This window comes from Rhinatrema bivittatum, chromosome 1 (genome assembly GCF_901001135.1).
Source record: "Rhinatrema bivittatum chromosome 1, aRhiBiv1.1, whole genome shotgun sequence".
NCBI lineage: Eukaryota > Metazoa > Chordata > Amphibia > Gymnophiona > Rhinatrematidae > Rhinatrema > Rhinatrema bivittatum.
In genome coordinates this window covers 787,984,332-787,997,420 of record NC_042615.1, presented here as the reverse complement: position 1 = coordinate 787,997,420, position 13,089 = coordinate 787,984,332, and the positions used below count along the sequence as shown (strand labels likewise).

The 13,089-nt window shown below is 45.9% G+C and overlaps 1 protein-coding gene across 1 annotated transcript in view; it reads right to left on the bottom strand.

Annotated features, from left to right (window-relative positions):
• Window positions 1–13,089, bottom strand: part of LOXHD1 (lipoxygenase homology domains 1) — a 557,082-nt gene that overhangs the window by 516,915 nt on the left and 27,078 nt on the right. Inside the window, exons 3-4 of the mRNA XM_029580624.1 lie at window positions 11,357–11,515; window positions 1,957–2,108 (exon numbers count right to left, since the gene is read on the bottom strand). Coding sequence (XP_029436484.1) covers window positions 1,957–2,108; window positions 11,357–11,515 — 311 coding nt within the window. The remainder of the gene's footprint in view (window positions 1–1,956; window positions 2,109–11,356; window positions 11,516–13,089) is intronic.

The window sequence follows — 13,089 nt, the reverse complement described above, 5'->3', positions numbered from 1 at the left end:
GACTCTCTACATGACCTTAAACGAGTCATTCCGTGTGCTTCAGTGAACCCAAGTTTCATTCATTATTAAAGGTAATAAGGCTGGTTCTTCTGCCTCGTCTCTGGAAACGTTCATCCATTTTGAGCATCAGATAGTGCTATCAAATCATTTCCCAGAGGCAGCTGCTTGTTATTAAAGCATTACACTTCAAGGCAATTTGGGTTCCTGTTTGATGAAGGGTGCTGTTGTTGCGATCCCCCCTGCTGCTGCGCTGCAGGAGGTCTCTTACCTTCCTCCAGAGGCCGCTCTGAAGCCAGGGCCTCGCCTGCGCATCATCCAGGACTTGCTCCAGGGCCTGAGAGGCCTAGCTGCTCCTGAGGCATGCCTGTGGCTTGCAAGCCTCAGCGTTTGGACTTCCTGCTTCCAGCCACGCCCGTTTCTCTAGGGGCTGGCCCGCAGCTCTCTACCCTAGTTATAGGACCAGCGGTGGGCGGTCCTGGCAAGCTCCTCCCAGGGAGTTGCCTTCTACCTCCAGTACTTAAGGACTGTCTGTTCACTTGCACCGTGCCTTCGGATTGGGTTACACAGTTGCCTGTGGCCTCTCCCGATCCAGGTCCTCCGTGACTCCGACTCCTGCTTGTCGTCAGCCTGCCTTGACTCCGGTCCGTGACTCTGACTCCTGTTTGTCTTCAGCCTGCCTTGACTCCGGTCCGTGACTCCGACTCCTGTTTGTCTTCAGCCTGCCTTGACTCCGGTCTGTGACTCCGACTCCTGCTTGTCTTCAGCCTGCCTTGACTCCGGTCCGTGACTCCGATTCCTGCTTGTCTTCAGCCTGCCTTGACTCCGGTCCGTGACTCCGACTCCTGCTTGTCTTCGGCCTTCGGATTGTGCATTACAGTTGTCTGTAACCTTGCCGATCCAGGTCCTCCATGTTTCCTGATGTCTGCCTTGACGTGTTTCCTGATGTCTGCTCCTGTTTCTGCCAGCCGAAGGGGCTTCGGATGTGAGTATCCCAGCATCGGAGTTCCTGTTCGCCTGGGTCTTCCCCGCACCCTCCTTCTCAGCGTGGTCCGTGACCAGCCTTCCTGGGCTGTGTAGGGCGCGTCTGGGACAGGGTGGTCCGCGACTCAGTCCCACGGGCGGGCTGAGTAGGGCGCCCTGATGGACAGTGCAATGTTCCCGTCCAGCCTTGTCTTCAGTGTCTGCTTCAGCCCTTGTCCGGATGTCTACCTGTCTCTGCCTTGACCTGGTTCCTGAGCCTTCTGTCCTGTTGGGCCCTGGAGTGGCCAACAGGAGGGATTCGTCCCACGGGCTCTTGAGCTTCTGCCAGCTGAGGGGGCTTCGGATGTGAGTATCCCAGCATCGGAGTTCCTGCTCGCCTGGATCTTTCCTGTGTCTCGCTTCAGCCCTTGTCCTGATGTCTCCGTCTTGCTTCAGCCTGCTTCTGCCCCATCTGATGTTTAAGGACTCTGTCTGCCCTCGCCTCTGTCCGGCCTGCTGCCCATTGCCGTTCCCTGCGGCAGGTCCGAAAGGGCCGGGAACAGTCGGAGGACCGTTCATTAGTCAACTTCCCTGTGTTGGCTACCATGGGCGTGCAGGTCTGGCTGAGGGTCGGACTCCCTGCTTCTGTTCCTGCCTGCCTGGCTCACCATGCCTGCTCAGCTCACCTCCCACGGTGTGGCCTTGGGCTCCTCCTGGGGTCCTGCCGTGGCCCAAGGGCTCACCCCCCGCCCGAGACGACCGCGCCCGCGAGCGCTCGTAACAGCTGTATCATCTAATGGTGCTAACAGCAATGGATTTTAAAATTATGGTGTGAAAAACTTATTTGGTATTGGTACCAGCTGAAAGTAATCATTTTTTTAATAGTGATTCCATATACTAATTACTTACTAGAGATAAGCAAAGCAGTAACTTAGCAAAAAAAAAGCCAACTACATTTCAATAAGACTTTATCGTGCCATAGAAAGTGCTACTTACATTTGAGGAAGGTTGTGGCTTCACTTGCAAACCAAACTTCTTTGCAAAGTAATCGTACATATGGGGGTCATTCAATGAGTTATACCGAGGGAACACTTCCAGGTGGCCATTTCTGTATTGATAGCCCCTTGAACTGGCACTGAAGGTTCGGGCTACATTCGCAGGAAAAAGAAAACGAAAGGAAGCATAAATCGACCACCAGAGCATCCTTCTGTTTGTGTTATTACATTCTACTTCTTTAAGAGGAGCAGGTATTTCTGTGCATTCAAGTGGACTGACTCTGCAGCCACACATTTTTAAGATGTGCCTATCATTAAAAATATCACAGCAGAGGAAACGCTAGAGAGCTTGCTCCTGGGCCCACATGCGCAAGGTCTTTGCACCTAGACAGGCTGTTTGAAAATCTTCCCCTTTCTTTCAAAACACCAGGAGGGCACAGTAGGATTGGTCATGTTGGGGTACCATCCGGAAAGGCCATGGGGACCTAGGACGCCAGATGTTTGGTCAATAGCTGTGGCTATTTAGATTTCAAAACTTTGTAGTTAAGACATGAAAAGGGAGGAGTGCTCCGTGTGAACGAAACAGAGAATCCTGCACGCATATTTACCCAAGAGCGTGAAGAACGAAAGAGGAAGATGGAAAAAACTGCCTTAGATAAGGTCACTCTCTATGGCTGGTAGCAGGGATATTACTTTGCCAGTGTGGACAGACTAGATGGGCCGATTTGTCTTTTGCTGCTATCATCTACTGTGTTACTATGTCAAGAGTGGAAGAACTGGAGGAAATGGCTTCCTTGTTGGAAAACAGTATGTATCCATTGTTCAAAGATATCCAGCTATCTAAGTAAGCTAGAAATAACTTATTGACTAACTTAGAAGATATTCAGCAGCATGGCTATGCCATACCCGGATAAATTCTAGTTAACTGGAAAAGTTATATCTGGCTAACTTTAGACCTGCTATCAAGCATGTCTAACTAATTTGATTAACTTAATCAGATAAGTCTGAACATCAGCACTTTTCCAGTTAAATTAATCGGATAAGTAGCTCCTCTCTGATCCACCCATATCCCGCTCACAAGTTATCCAGCTAACTATTTAGCTGGATAAATACTTATCCGTGGCAAACACTGATCGCAGCTGGAAATTCAGTGGCTACCATTTAGCTGGATAAGTCGCTAGTTATCCAGATAAGTAGTGCTGAATATTGGCCTCTATGACACTGCTACAGAACAAAGTCAATGCTGAATTAAAAATGAAACGAATAGACAACGCCCTTGAAAATAATAAAAATTCACATTTTCATTCATTTTCAGATCCCATTTAAGTCTATGGGGCAAGTATAACTGCAGTCAGTTTTTTTCTACTCAAGGCAAACTAGTGAAGCTACTGAAGCTAGACTGGCTGAAGCTGGAGTAGAAAGGAACAAGGAAAGAGTAAAACTAATCAAGGTCAAGCTTTTTTTTTTTTTTAACTGGCCTATTCTAGCTGGCATTTGCATTAATTGACAAATAGTTCCTAATTTCTTTCTTTTTTTTTCTTTCAACAGAAAGCAACCTACAACTTTAAGCAGTCGCCATTTTGTTTCCTCATTTCTCTGCTAGATTTCATACTGAGAGAGTGTGGTTCTGAATCTTTCTCAGAGCCAAAGAAAAAGTAAAAAAAAACTGATTAGAAAGGAAAGGAAAAAGATTCTTAAAGTAAAGTGGGTTTTGCTGTGTCAACTAGTCACACAGTGATCTTGAGTGTAAAAAGGAGAAATTGTGTGTAAAAAGGAGAAATTGCAATTTGTCACAGAATTACTGTTGTGCTACATCATTGAACAGGCATAAATAAGAAACTGTGTCTCTCTCTGTGTGCAGTGAGTGCACTTGTTTACTGAGGACTACAGAGACAGATCTGACTGGTTTTTATTTTAACAGTTGTAGTGTATATGAGCAGTGACCACTGCACCAGCCTGACTTCGTATATACTGACTACAAGGTGTATGTGACTCTTTTTCCACAAGCTGTGTCATCCTAGTGGAAGTCTATGTGGCACCCCTACTGGGTTTGGCCACCAGAAGTCACTGTCCTTGCATTAGAACACACTTTGTAAGAAGCCATTTATACCCCTCAGTCCCTCCCACCGGAACGCTCTGGATTGGATGCTTCACTGCTATTTAGCCCAGCCATTTTAAGACACCATGGGTTCAGTTTGAGAAAGCAGTCAGAAAGTAAGGATGTATGTTTTTTTCCACACTCTGATGGGGCCTCCCGACCTTGCCCTAAGGAGTTTTCTTTTAGAAGAGATACCACATCGTGCACTCCCCGGCAGAGGGTCTTTCTCACTATAAGTTACGGAGAGATAGATTGTTGAGCCTGATACCCTTTTGGAGGCAAAAGGGCTCTCACCAGGGGATCTATTCTAAACCCTAGGTAGGCAAGCACCAGTGATGGATCCTGCTGTGAGAGACAGTGCAGGCTAGAGGAATTCTGTTTTAGAAGGGAGTGTATTTCACCCCGTTTCTTTGGGGAAAGTCATCCTCACTGGCTGTACTCAGAGGACAGGGGCTGAAGACCAGGGAGCCCATTCACAAACTCGAATGTGACAAGCAAGCACCTCTGACAGCATGAATGCCAGTCTAGGAAGATGTCTCCATTTAAGCTTTAAATCATTTTTTTGGACTTGAGTTAATTGGGGAGGATTTTGGATCTTCCCTTCCCACTGGGATTTCAGTGCAGGAGTAATAGCCTGATCCCACTGACTTTTCCCTAAGAGAAGTCCCCCAGAAGCATCAGAAACGAAAGGACGAAGGAACAACTCATTTAAAGGCAGGACGAACAAGATCAGGAGATCCCATCCAGATTTCCACTCAAGGGACCAGGACAGACTGGGTGTCCCAGGAGAGGATGATGTCTAAAGGTAGGATTTTTCATTGAAGCAAGGAATGCCTCCACTAGGATTCCCACACAGCAGCTGGGAGAGCATGCACATGGGCTCTACCCAGAGAGGTCTGGTATAAGGACAATACCTAGTGGCATACTAAGGAGGGGTGCGGTCCACCCTGGGTGCCAGCCGGGAGGTCGGAGCGGAGCCCATCCCGATCACGCTAGAAGAAGAGGGAGGCTTCTCGGTCAAGAGCGGTGAGAGCACTGGGCACTACAGGTCTGGAGCCAGCAACTGCATAGGCTTTTCTTCTTCCCAAGCCCCGTGGCCCAGAAGAGGAAGCTGTGGTCCATGCGGGCGGGAAGAAGGAAAGATCATGCAGTCATAGCCCAAAGCAGGAGGAAGAGCAACAGCGCTGCCCCCCCCACCCTCCCCACCGTAGATGCAGGAAGTAGAGCCGCACCAGCCCCTGTGCTGCCTCAAGAAAAATGAAGAGTCCCTGTTGGGGTAGGATGTGAGAGAGAGTGTATTTGTGTCTATGTGTGAGTTAGAGAATGTCTGTGTGCGTGTGTGTATGGGAGTGAGAGTGCATGTTTGTGTGTGAGAAGGGATGTGTATGTATGAGAGAGAGAAATGGAGGGAGCCTGTGTGCATGGGGAAATGAAAGTGTGTGCAAGAGAGAGAGGGAGCCTGTTTGAGGGAGAGGGGAACCGGAGATCACTGGGCGGGGGGAAGGAGGAGAGATGGAGAAGTGAACGGGGGTGGGGGGGGGGGGGGGGAGGAAGGACAGAGAAGTGAATCTGGTGAGGGGGGAGGTGCCAAAGGAAGTATCTACCCCGGGTGTCAAATACTTTAGGTTCGCCACTGACATTACCTACCCAGAATTTTACCTGTACCATCAATCAGATGGATAATGGACTTTAATTTATTATTACCAATCAGTATACTTTTTATTTAATACCAAGACCTGGTCCTATCTGAGTTATTCCAGCCTCTCACCTCATGGTAAGCACCTAAAGAATGGCATACACTCTGGTGACCTTTTCTCATCGTTCGGGCCATAAGCAAGAACTTTCCCCGGTAAAAAGAATCCACCCCTCCCCAGGACTGAGTGTCAGCGGGGAAGGTAACATGCTAACAGGAGCAGCCCCCAGAAGATATACATTACTTGTGTGCCCTGAGGAGGAACAGTCCTCCAAAAAGGGGTTACATCTACATGGACAATAAGCAAGCAGGTGTGGCATGCTTTTTAACGAGACAATGAGTGCGCTATCTGTTGTGCTCTCTGTCTGTGTATTTGCAGACTCTCCACTGTCCAATCATGACTAATTCTAATGAGAGTGTGTGAGAGTGTGTGTGAGAGTGTGTGTGTGTGTGTGTGTGTGTGTAGAGTACATGAGTAAGAGCACACTGTACATATTGTAAGAATAAAAACCCCTAGGCAGTTCTAATGAATTAGCAACTGAGTCAAATTCCATCACGCCACAGTGAGCATGCGGTAGATGTGGAAACAGTAGGGACAGCAAAGGGAAAGGGAAAGGGAAGCCATGTCCTCCAAGGGGATCTAGGCTGAGCACAAATACTAGTAGCACTACTGATGGTAGTACTGAGAAGACGAGAACATTTACACCCAAGCTAGAGAGAGATTTTTGGCAGGGGGAAACCAGAGGCATGTCTGGCCAGGAGACTCTCAAACTGGAAGAGCACGTGCCATCTGCTCCTACTCTCACATCTCTGATCCTGTGATGCAGGGACAAGAGAAGGAAAAATCAGTGCAGGGTGGCATCAGCAGTGGAGAGACAGGGGACCCAAGGAGCTGAGCACCCGAATGCAACAGGATGCTCCCCTTTGGTTACTCCTGGGCAGTTTCTGCAGCGGATACTTGGAGAAAATACTGATTCAGATGAATCATGTGAGAGTTTCTCAGAGGATACTGAACTTCTAGTAGCCCAGGAGGGTTTGGGGAGTCTAGTTACCAGCATTCTCTCCTCTAGTGAGCAGCTACAGGATGCAGAAAGTGATACTGCTGGGGTACAAAGTATCTCCCCACAACAGCAGGTAGTGGAGAGCATGAGAGATACCCCTGGCATTTTACCTCCCAATCCACTCTCAACCCCATCTCCAGCAGCAGCACCCAAGAATCCAGTGATGGAGAGGAGATCCCACAAGATATCCAAGGTGTGAAGGCCCTTTAGAAATAGGGAGGCTCAGCAGTCAATGTCTTAGGAGCAATCAGGAAGCTGATGGAGAGCTGGCAGCTAGAGCAGAGATACTGTTGTTCCTGTATTTTTTTTTTTTGTGTGTGTCGGGCAGTGGTGCTAACATTAAAAAGGTGATAGAAGACAGGGGCTATGAGATCTGTTCCTTTGCACACTTGCTGGACCTATCAGTAAAAGATGCCCTAGGGGCCAAAGAAGAATCTGGCAATCTTAGTCCAGAAAGAACTGAAAACAGGTGCAGGAATATAGCAATACATTTTCACCGGAGTGTGAAGGATAGGAGAAGCTCCATGTGAAGCAGGATGTAGGCACCAGGTGCAAGTCCACTTAATGCTGCAGATGTTAGTGGAGCAACAGACAGTTCATGCATACCACACTTTATTAACTGCTGCACTTTATTTAGATTTGTGCTACCTGATCCGCCGCTGGCTGGAAGAGAAGCCTGTATCACCTGACTGCTGGTGTCATCCCAAAGGGATGCCAAGACCTGCATAAGTTCTTCAGTCTTTAGTACTAAGCCACTTAGACTACTGCAATGCTATTTATGTGGGGCTACCAGATAAGCTTATACATGTGTTTCAGTTGGTGCCCGATGCTGCTGCCCGGTTATTATCCGGTTTATCAGAGAGCAAGCACATTAAACCTGTATTACAGGGTCTGCATTGGCTCCCAATGAAGAATCGTTAAACATTTAAACTGCTAATTATAAACTATAAGTTGTTAAATATTGAATGCACATGTGTGGTAAAAAATAAATGTATATGGTATGTCCTAGCTCATCCATTATGTTCAGTGAATCAAAGGTTACCTTCTAGCCAGCAGCATAGAGTGACTTTAGCTAGAGCATTTTCGTATTGTTCTCCAACGTTATGGAATAATTTACCAATATATCTTGTATGTATTGCATATGTAATGCAGTTTAGAAACTTTGTGATAAGCACTTTATTCCAGGAGGATAATAGCAACTTAGATTATATTGTGTTTTAGTCTTTCTATTATGTTTTTATTTTTATTGATTTTATGTTCCATTGTTTTATGTAATGTTTTGATTTGATATAATCTATTTAATGATTGGTTTTTAAGTTAACTGCACTGAATATTACTGGTTGGGAAGTTGCAGAATATAAGATTTTAAATAAATAAAAATGAATGACTTTTCTCTGGAAAGCGAGATAAATGTGGATCACCCCCTAAGGCATCATGATTGACTACACATGGCACACATGATATGAGTCCTGAAGCCCTTTAAGGATGCCATAGAGGATCTCATTACCACAAGAGCCATCCTAGGTGATATTAACTCCATAGTCAATATTCTGGAGAAGAACCTAAAAGGTTTACAGCAGGAATGAGGACTGGCACCAGAGGTATTGATGTTTGTGGACTATTGCCTCCAGTCCAGCATTCTAAATCACTGAAAGAAGATGCTGGTGGCTAGGCTAGTGGCTGGGAGTACCAGAGGCAGAGGGACAGTGGGGATCAGCACAGGAAAGAGTGGGCACCCCCACACAGTACAGTCAGCATGAGTAGCACCCTGTCAGCTACCACTTCCCCTCCCACCTTTATCTGCCACCCTCTTTGGCCACCTCAGAATGGGCTCTCCTGACACAAGCCAAAGCTACAGCGGTTGGCAGCAGAGGAGATTATCTTCTCCCAGCAAAGAAGACCCCAGCTCAAATTTCAGTCATATACTATCACAAACATTCCATCGAGTACATAGCCACAGATTTGTTGGCATATTGGGCACACAAGACTGCGGTCTGGCCTGACCTGGCCAAGGTGGCCCAGTATTTCCTCTACTTCTCACCAAACAGTATGCCTACTGAACAGGTATACTTAATTACTGGGGACATCATGCATTCACATCGTTCACAGCAGTTGCCAGAGTTGGTATAAAAGTTGGTCCTCATTAAACTAAACCTCCCTCTATTTAATTTGCCTAAATTTCTAATTAAGTGGCAGGACAACAAAAAGCATGAACCAATGCCCACAATACCTTGCTGTGTTGTTATCAGTTGTCACTCTTTCCACTGCTTCCCAGCCTGCTCCTCCTGGTTCATCTCCTTGCTGTATTGTTCTGCTACTGTTACTGCCAAAACCTGCTCTTGGCCCTTTCATGGTGCCTTTGAGAACTTTTGCCACTTCTGGTACGGTTTTTCCATTCTCATGGTATCTTGGGGTATTCATGTCACTGTGCTTGTTCCCTTACCCCTCATTCTATGCCTTGGGGTTTGTTGCCACAGTTCTATATGCCTTACCCCTCACAATATAAATCTTGGAATTGTGATGACTGTGTTCTCTGCTTTACCTCTCACTCTTTGCTTGGTTTTTTTGTGCCACTGTGTTTTTTGTCTTACCCTCACACTGTGCCTTGGGATTTTGATGCCATTGTGATTATTGCCATACCTTCACACTATGCCTTGTGGTTTAATGCCACTATGCTTGCTGCCTTACGCCTGCATTAATGCTATAATGCATTTTGATGAATGACACGGTTAGCCGGTTAAAACTTATCCGGTTAAGTTATGATATATATTCAGTGCCACAGTGAAGCTGCTGAATATACGCACATATATATGCACCTGCTCTATAGCTCATCTAAACTTACACATATACTTATGAGGCTAACTCCGAATATCTGTAGTTAGCCTTATAAGTAATATGGCTAACTCGCTCCACCCCTATCTGCCAGTACATGCCTACTTATTGTGCATGTAAATTTAGCCATATAAAGGTCTTATACAGCTAAGCAGCGGCCACTGAATGTACACGCTTAGGGCTCGATTTTCAAAGGGTTACATGCGCTGGGCCTATTTTCAAAAGGCCCGGCGATGCACGTAAAGCTCCAGGATGCGTGTATGTCCTGGGGCTTTACTAAAGGGGCAGGAAGGGGGCAGGGCATGGGCGGGGCGGCCTGGGGGCGGAGCAGGGTCAGAGGCTCAGGCACAGTGGACATTTGCTGCTGTGCTAGGGATCGTGCGCTGGCAGTTGGCCGGCATGTGCAACTTACCTCAGCCCCAGGGCTGAAGTAAGTTTTGAAACAAAAAAAAGAAGACAAAAAAGGTAGGGGGAAAGGGCGGGGCAGGTAGGGGAAGGGAAGGTGGGGTGGGAGGTAGGAAAGTTCCCTCCGAGGCCCCTCCGATTTTGGAGCAGCCTGGGAGGGAACGGGCGAAGGCAGCACGGCTTGGAGCGGGCTCGGCGCGTGCAAGGTGCACAATTGTGCACCTTGCGCGCGCCGACCCCAAGTTTTATAACATGCGCACTTCTGCGCGTGCATGTTATAAAATCGGGCGTACATATGTGCGTGCCAGGTGACGCATGCACATGTATGCCCGCGCGCACCTTTTAAAATCTATCCCATATTTAGCAGCCACTACATAGCTGCATTAGTCCCGCTTATCCAGCTATATAGCGCTGAATGTGCTTTGAGTATCAGGGCTTATGTTATTAAGCAGAGTGGAATAAAATTGTGTGGTATTTACTTTAGTGGCTGGTTCTTGAAACAGATACTATCCTGCTACCTACAAGGGAGAACATTCTTTGCCCAGGTGTCCCAGCCCTTCCTCTCTACCTGTGGAAGATGCTTTGGCAGAGTGGGATTACTTAGTACTTAAGTTGTCCTGCAGAGGGGTGGGATTGCAGGGAAAGGTGTGTCCAACAGTTAAATTACTATCAACATCTTACTCCTTGACGCCACGACAGGAAGAAAGCTCTTGGGTTGCCATAGGAAAGAGGGTCATGAGTAATTTTCATAGGACTCAACTGCAGAAATTATAAACGTTTTAGTGTGAGTCTATTGCTGATACTAAATGAGGTTGTTTAGATAAACTATATTGTATAATATGATGGTGTAGTGTCTTCCTAGATGAGTTAATGTTATGATGTTCAAATGCCATATAAAAACATTCTTGTGAATTCATTCCAAATGTATGAATACCTCCAAAATACATTACTGTGACGGAAGGCAAAATGACATTCTTGATGCGAGTGTCAGCAGAGAAGTCAAAGAATAAAAGGCCATAGAAAATGAGCTCCTTCTCAGCTCTAGAGGGTTCTTCCAAAGTAGGCACAGGGTTCACATTCACTGCCCATATCATGGAGCACTTCCCTTTCTTTTTTCTTTTTTTTAAATTTATGGTTTAATTGTGAAAACAAACATACAACATTGTTTTAATACATCCATTTATACTCAAATAAACATTGTGTCAGCTTATCTTCAACCATTTTTAGTTTAACCCTCCTATTTCCCCCTCCCCTACCCTGATTTGATACTTTGTAGGAGAACTAGTATCCCAAAGGAAACAGGAACACTTACCAGCATAAGGAGCCCTTTTGCTCAGTCTGGTTTCAGTTGGTCTGTGATTCAAGCTTACTCTATATTTTCGCAGAGAGTTTGTCCAAACTTCAGGCTTGCTGCGTGGATCATTCCAAGCAGGCTTACCACGCGGAGGAGAAATATCCCGGAATTGAAATCCTGAAAAATATCAAAGGGGCTTCAGTGGAGTTTCTACAAAGATTCACTTAAGTCAGAAATTTTTTAGAACTCTGTTAATAAGCCACCCTGTGACTTTGTTATTGTGACACTGGTCAAAAAATGGTCCATTGCTTAACCTCTAACTCATCCTTTCTTAACCTTTACCCATAGAAAACCATGGGTTTTAATTTCTTTAGTAGTGGATGATGGATATAGTGTGTTTGTACTTTAAAGCTTGATGATGTCAGATGGTGAAATCTAGTGGTCTAAAAGGTGAGACCTGCAAAGAGTGCATGCTCATTCTTGTTCTCTTCTTTTTGTCTATCTATTGGTTCTCACTGGGGTGTAAACCGTTGTTTTAATCCCTGGTGCAGAAACCAGTGAAGGCATAATTTTCTATGGATAGAGTAAATCTAAGGCTCTACTCCAAGGTTTAAGGCCTAATATCTTTTGAAGAGACCCTAGGAGAAGTCATGGGAACACCACCAACAGCATCAGCTTGCCTTGTGGAAGTCTCATCCTTTATCCTAACTTCTGTTTTGGAGTAAGTGATGTGTTTCTTCTTATGGACTGTACTGGGTTTTTGCCAGAAATGAATTCCCTGTGCTGAGGGATCTGTTGTGCAGTTAAGGAATTTGGTTTTGCTACTGACTCTCTATTTTAAGGTGGAAGCCAGTAGAAAATTCAATTTTTGCAATACAAACTAATTTTGTGTTTAATACAATTTGGCATTATTGAAACTACCAATCCAAAATATGGACTGAGCTCTTTGTTCCAGGGTTTGGATTCACTGAGGTGGAAGTATCTGTGAACAGGTATTAGCCTAAAGAAGCCATTTCATTTAGGGGGGTGTCTGTTCTACCACAAAGGGTAAAGATTTCCTGTTCAGTAAAGAATGCCCTCTGAGAAAGGTCCTCTATATCATCTGCTCAACCAGTGAGAAGAACCCAGGTGACCAGGAGAAGTTTGGACACCCAGTTACATAAAAATTTCCATGCTGGGTCAAACCTAGATCTATCAAGCCCAGCATCTTGTCTCCAGGTTGCAAGTTAGCAGATCCCATAAAGTGAGGTCACATCATTAAGATAAAATGTTTTTCCCCATTGTGAAATATTCTTTCCTGGGCTGACTCTGTGACTTTGTATACTGTGGTGCAGGAAATTTGTATCTGGGTCTCATTTCTGACTGGACAGGCAAAGGATAGAAGTGCACTGTGGAAGGTACATTGTTGAGCTCTGGGAGGATGGGAGGAAGGGAAGCCCATGATGGTCAAAGAGTGGCACTTAGGATTAGCTTAGGTTTCCAATGCCATCTGAGCAAGTCACCCGGGGGAGAGTGAAGGTCTTTCCTTCCCTTTGTCTAAAAATTATTTCAAACAATCAATAGTTAATATTTCCTGTACTGTGACAGAGGCACATGATAGTCATGTTTAATCAACTAATATTTCCATGCAATGTCCTTGTTTATTTTTGAATCGTAGAGCCTAAATCTGGCCACTGGGTGTCACCAATTGTGTGATGACTAGGGCTCCATCCTTGGGAGGTTGCCAGTATTTCCTCTGCAGCATCACTAGC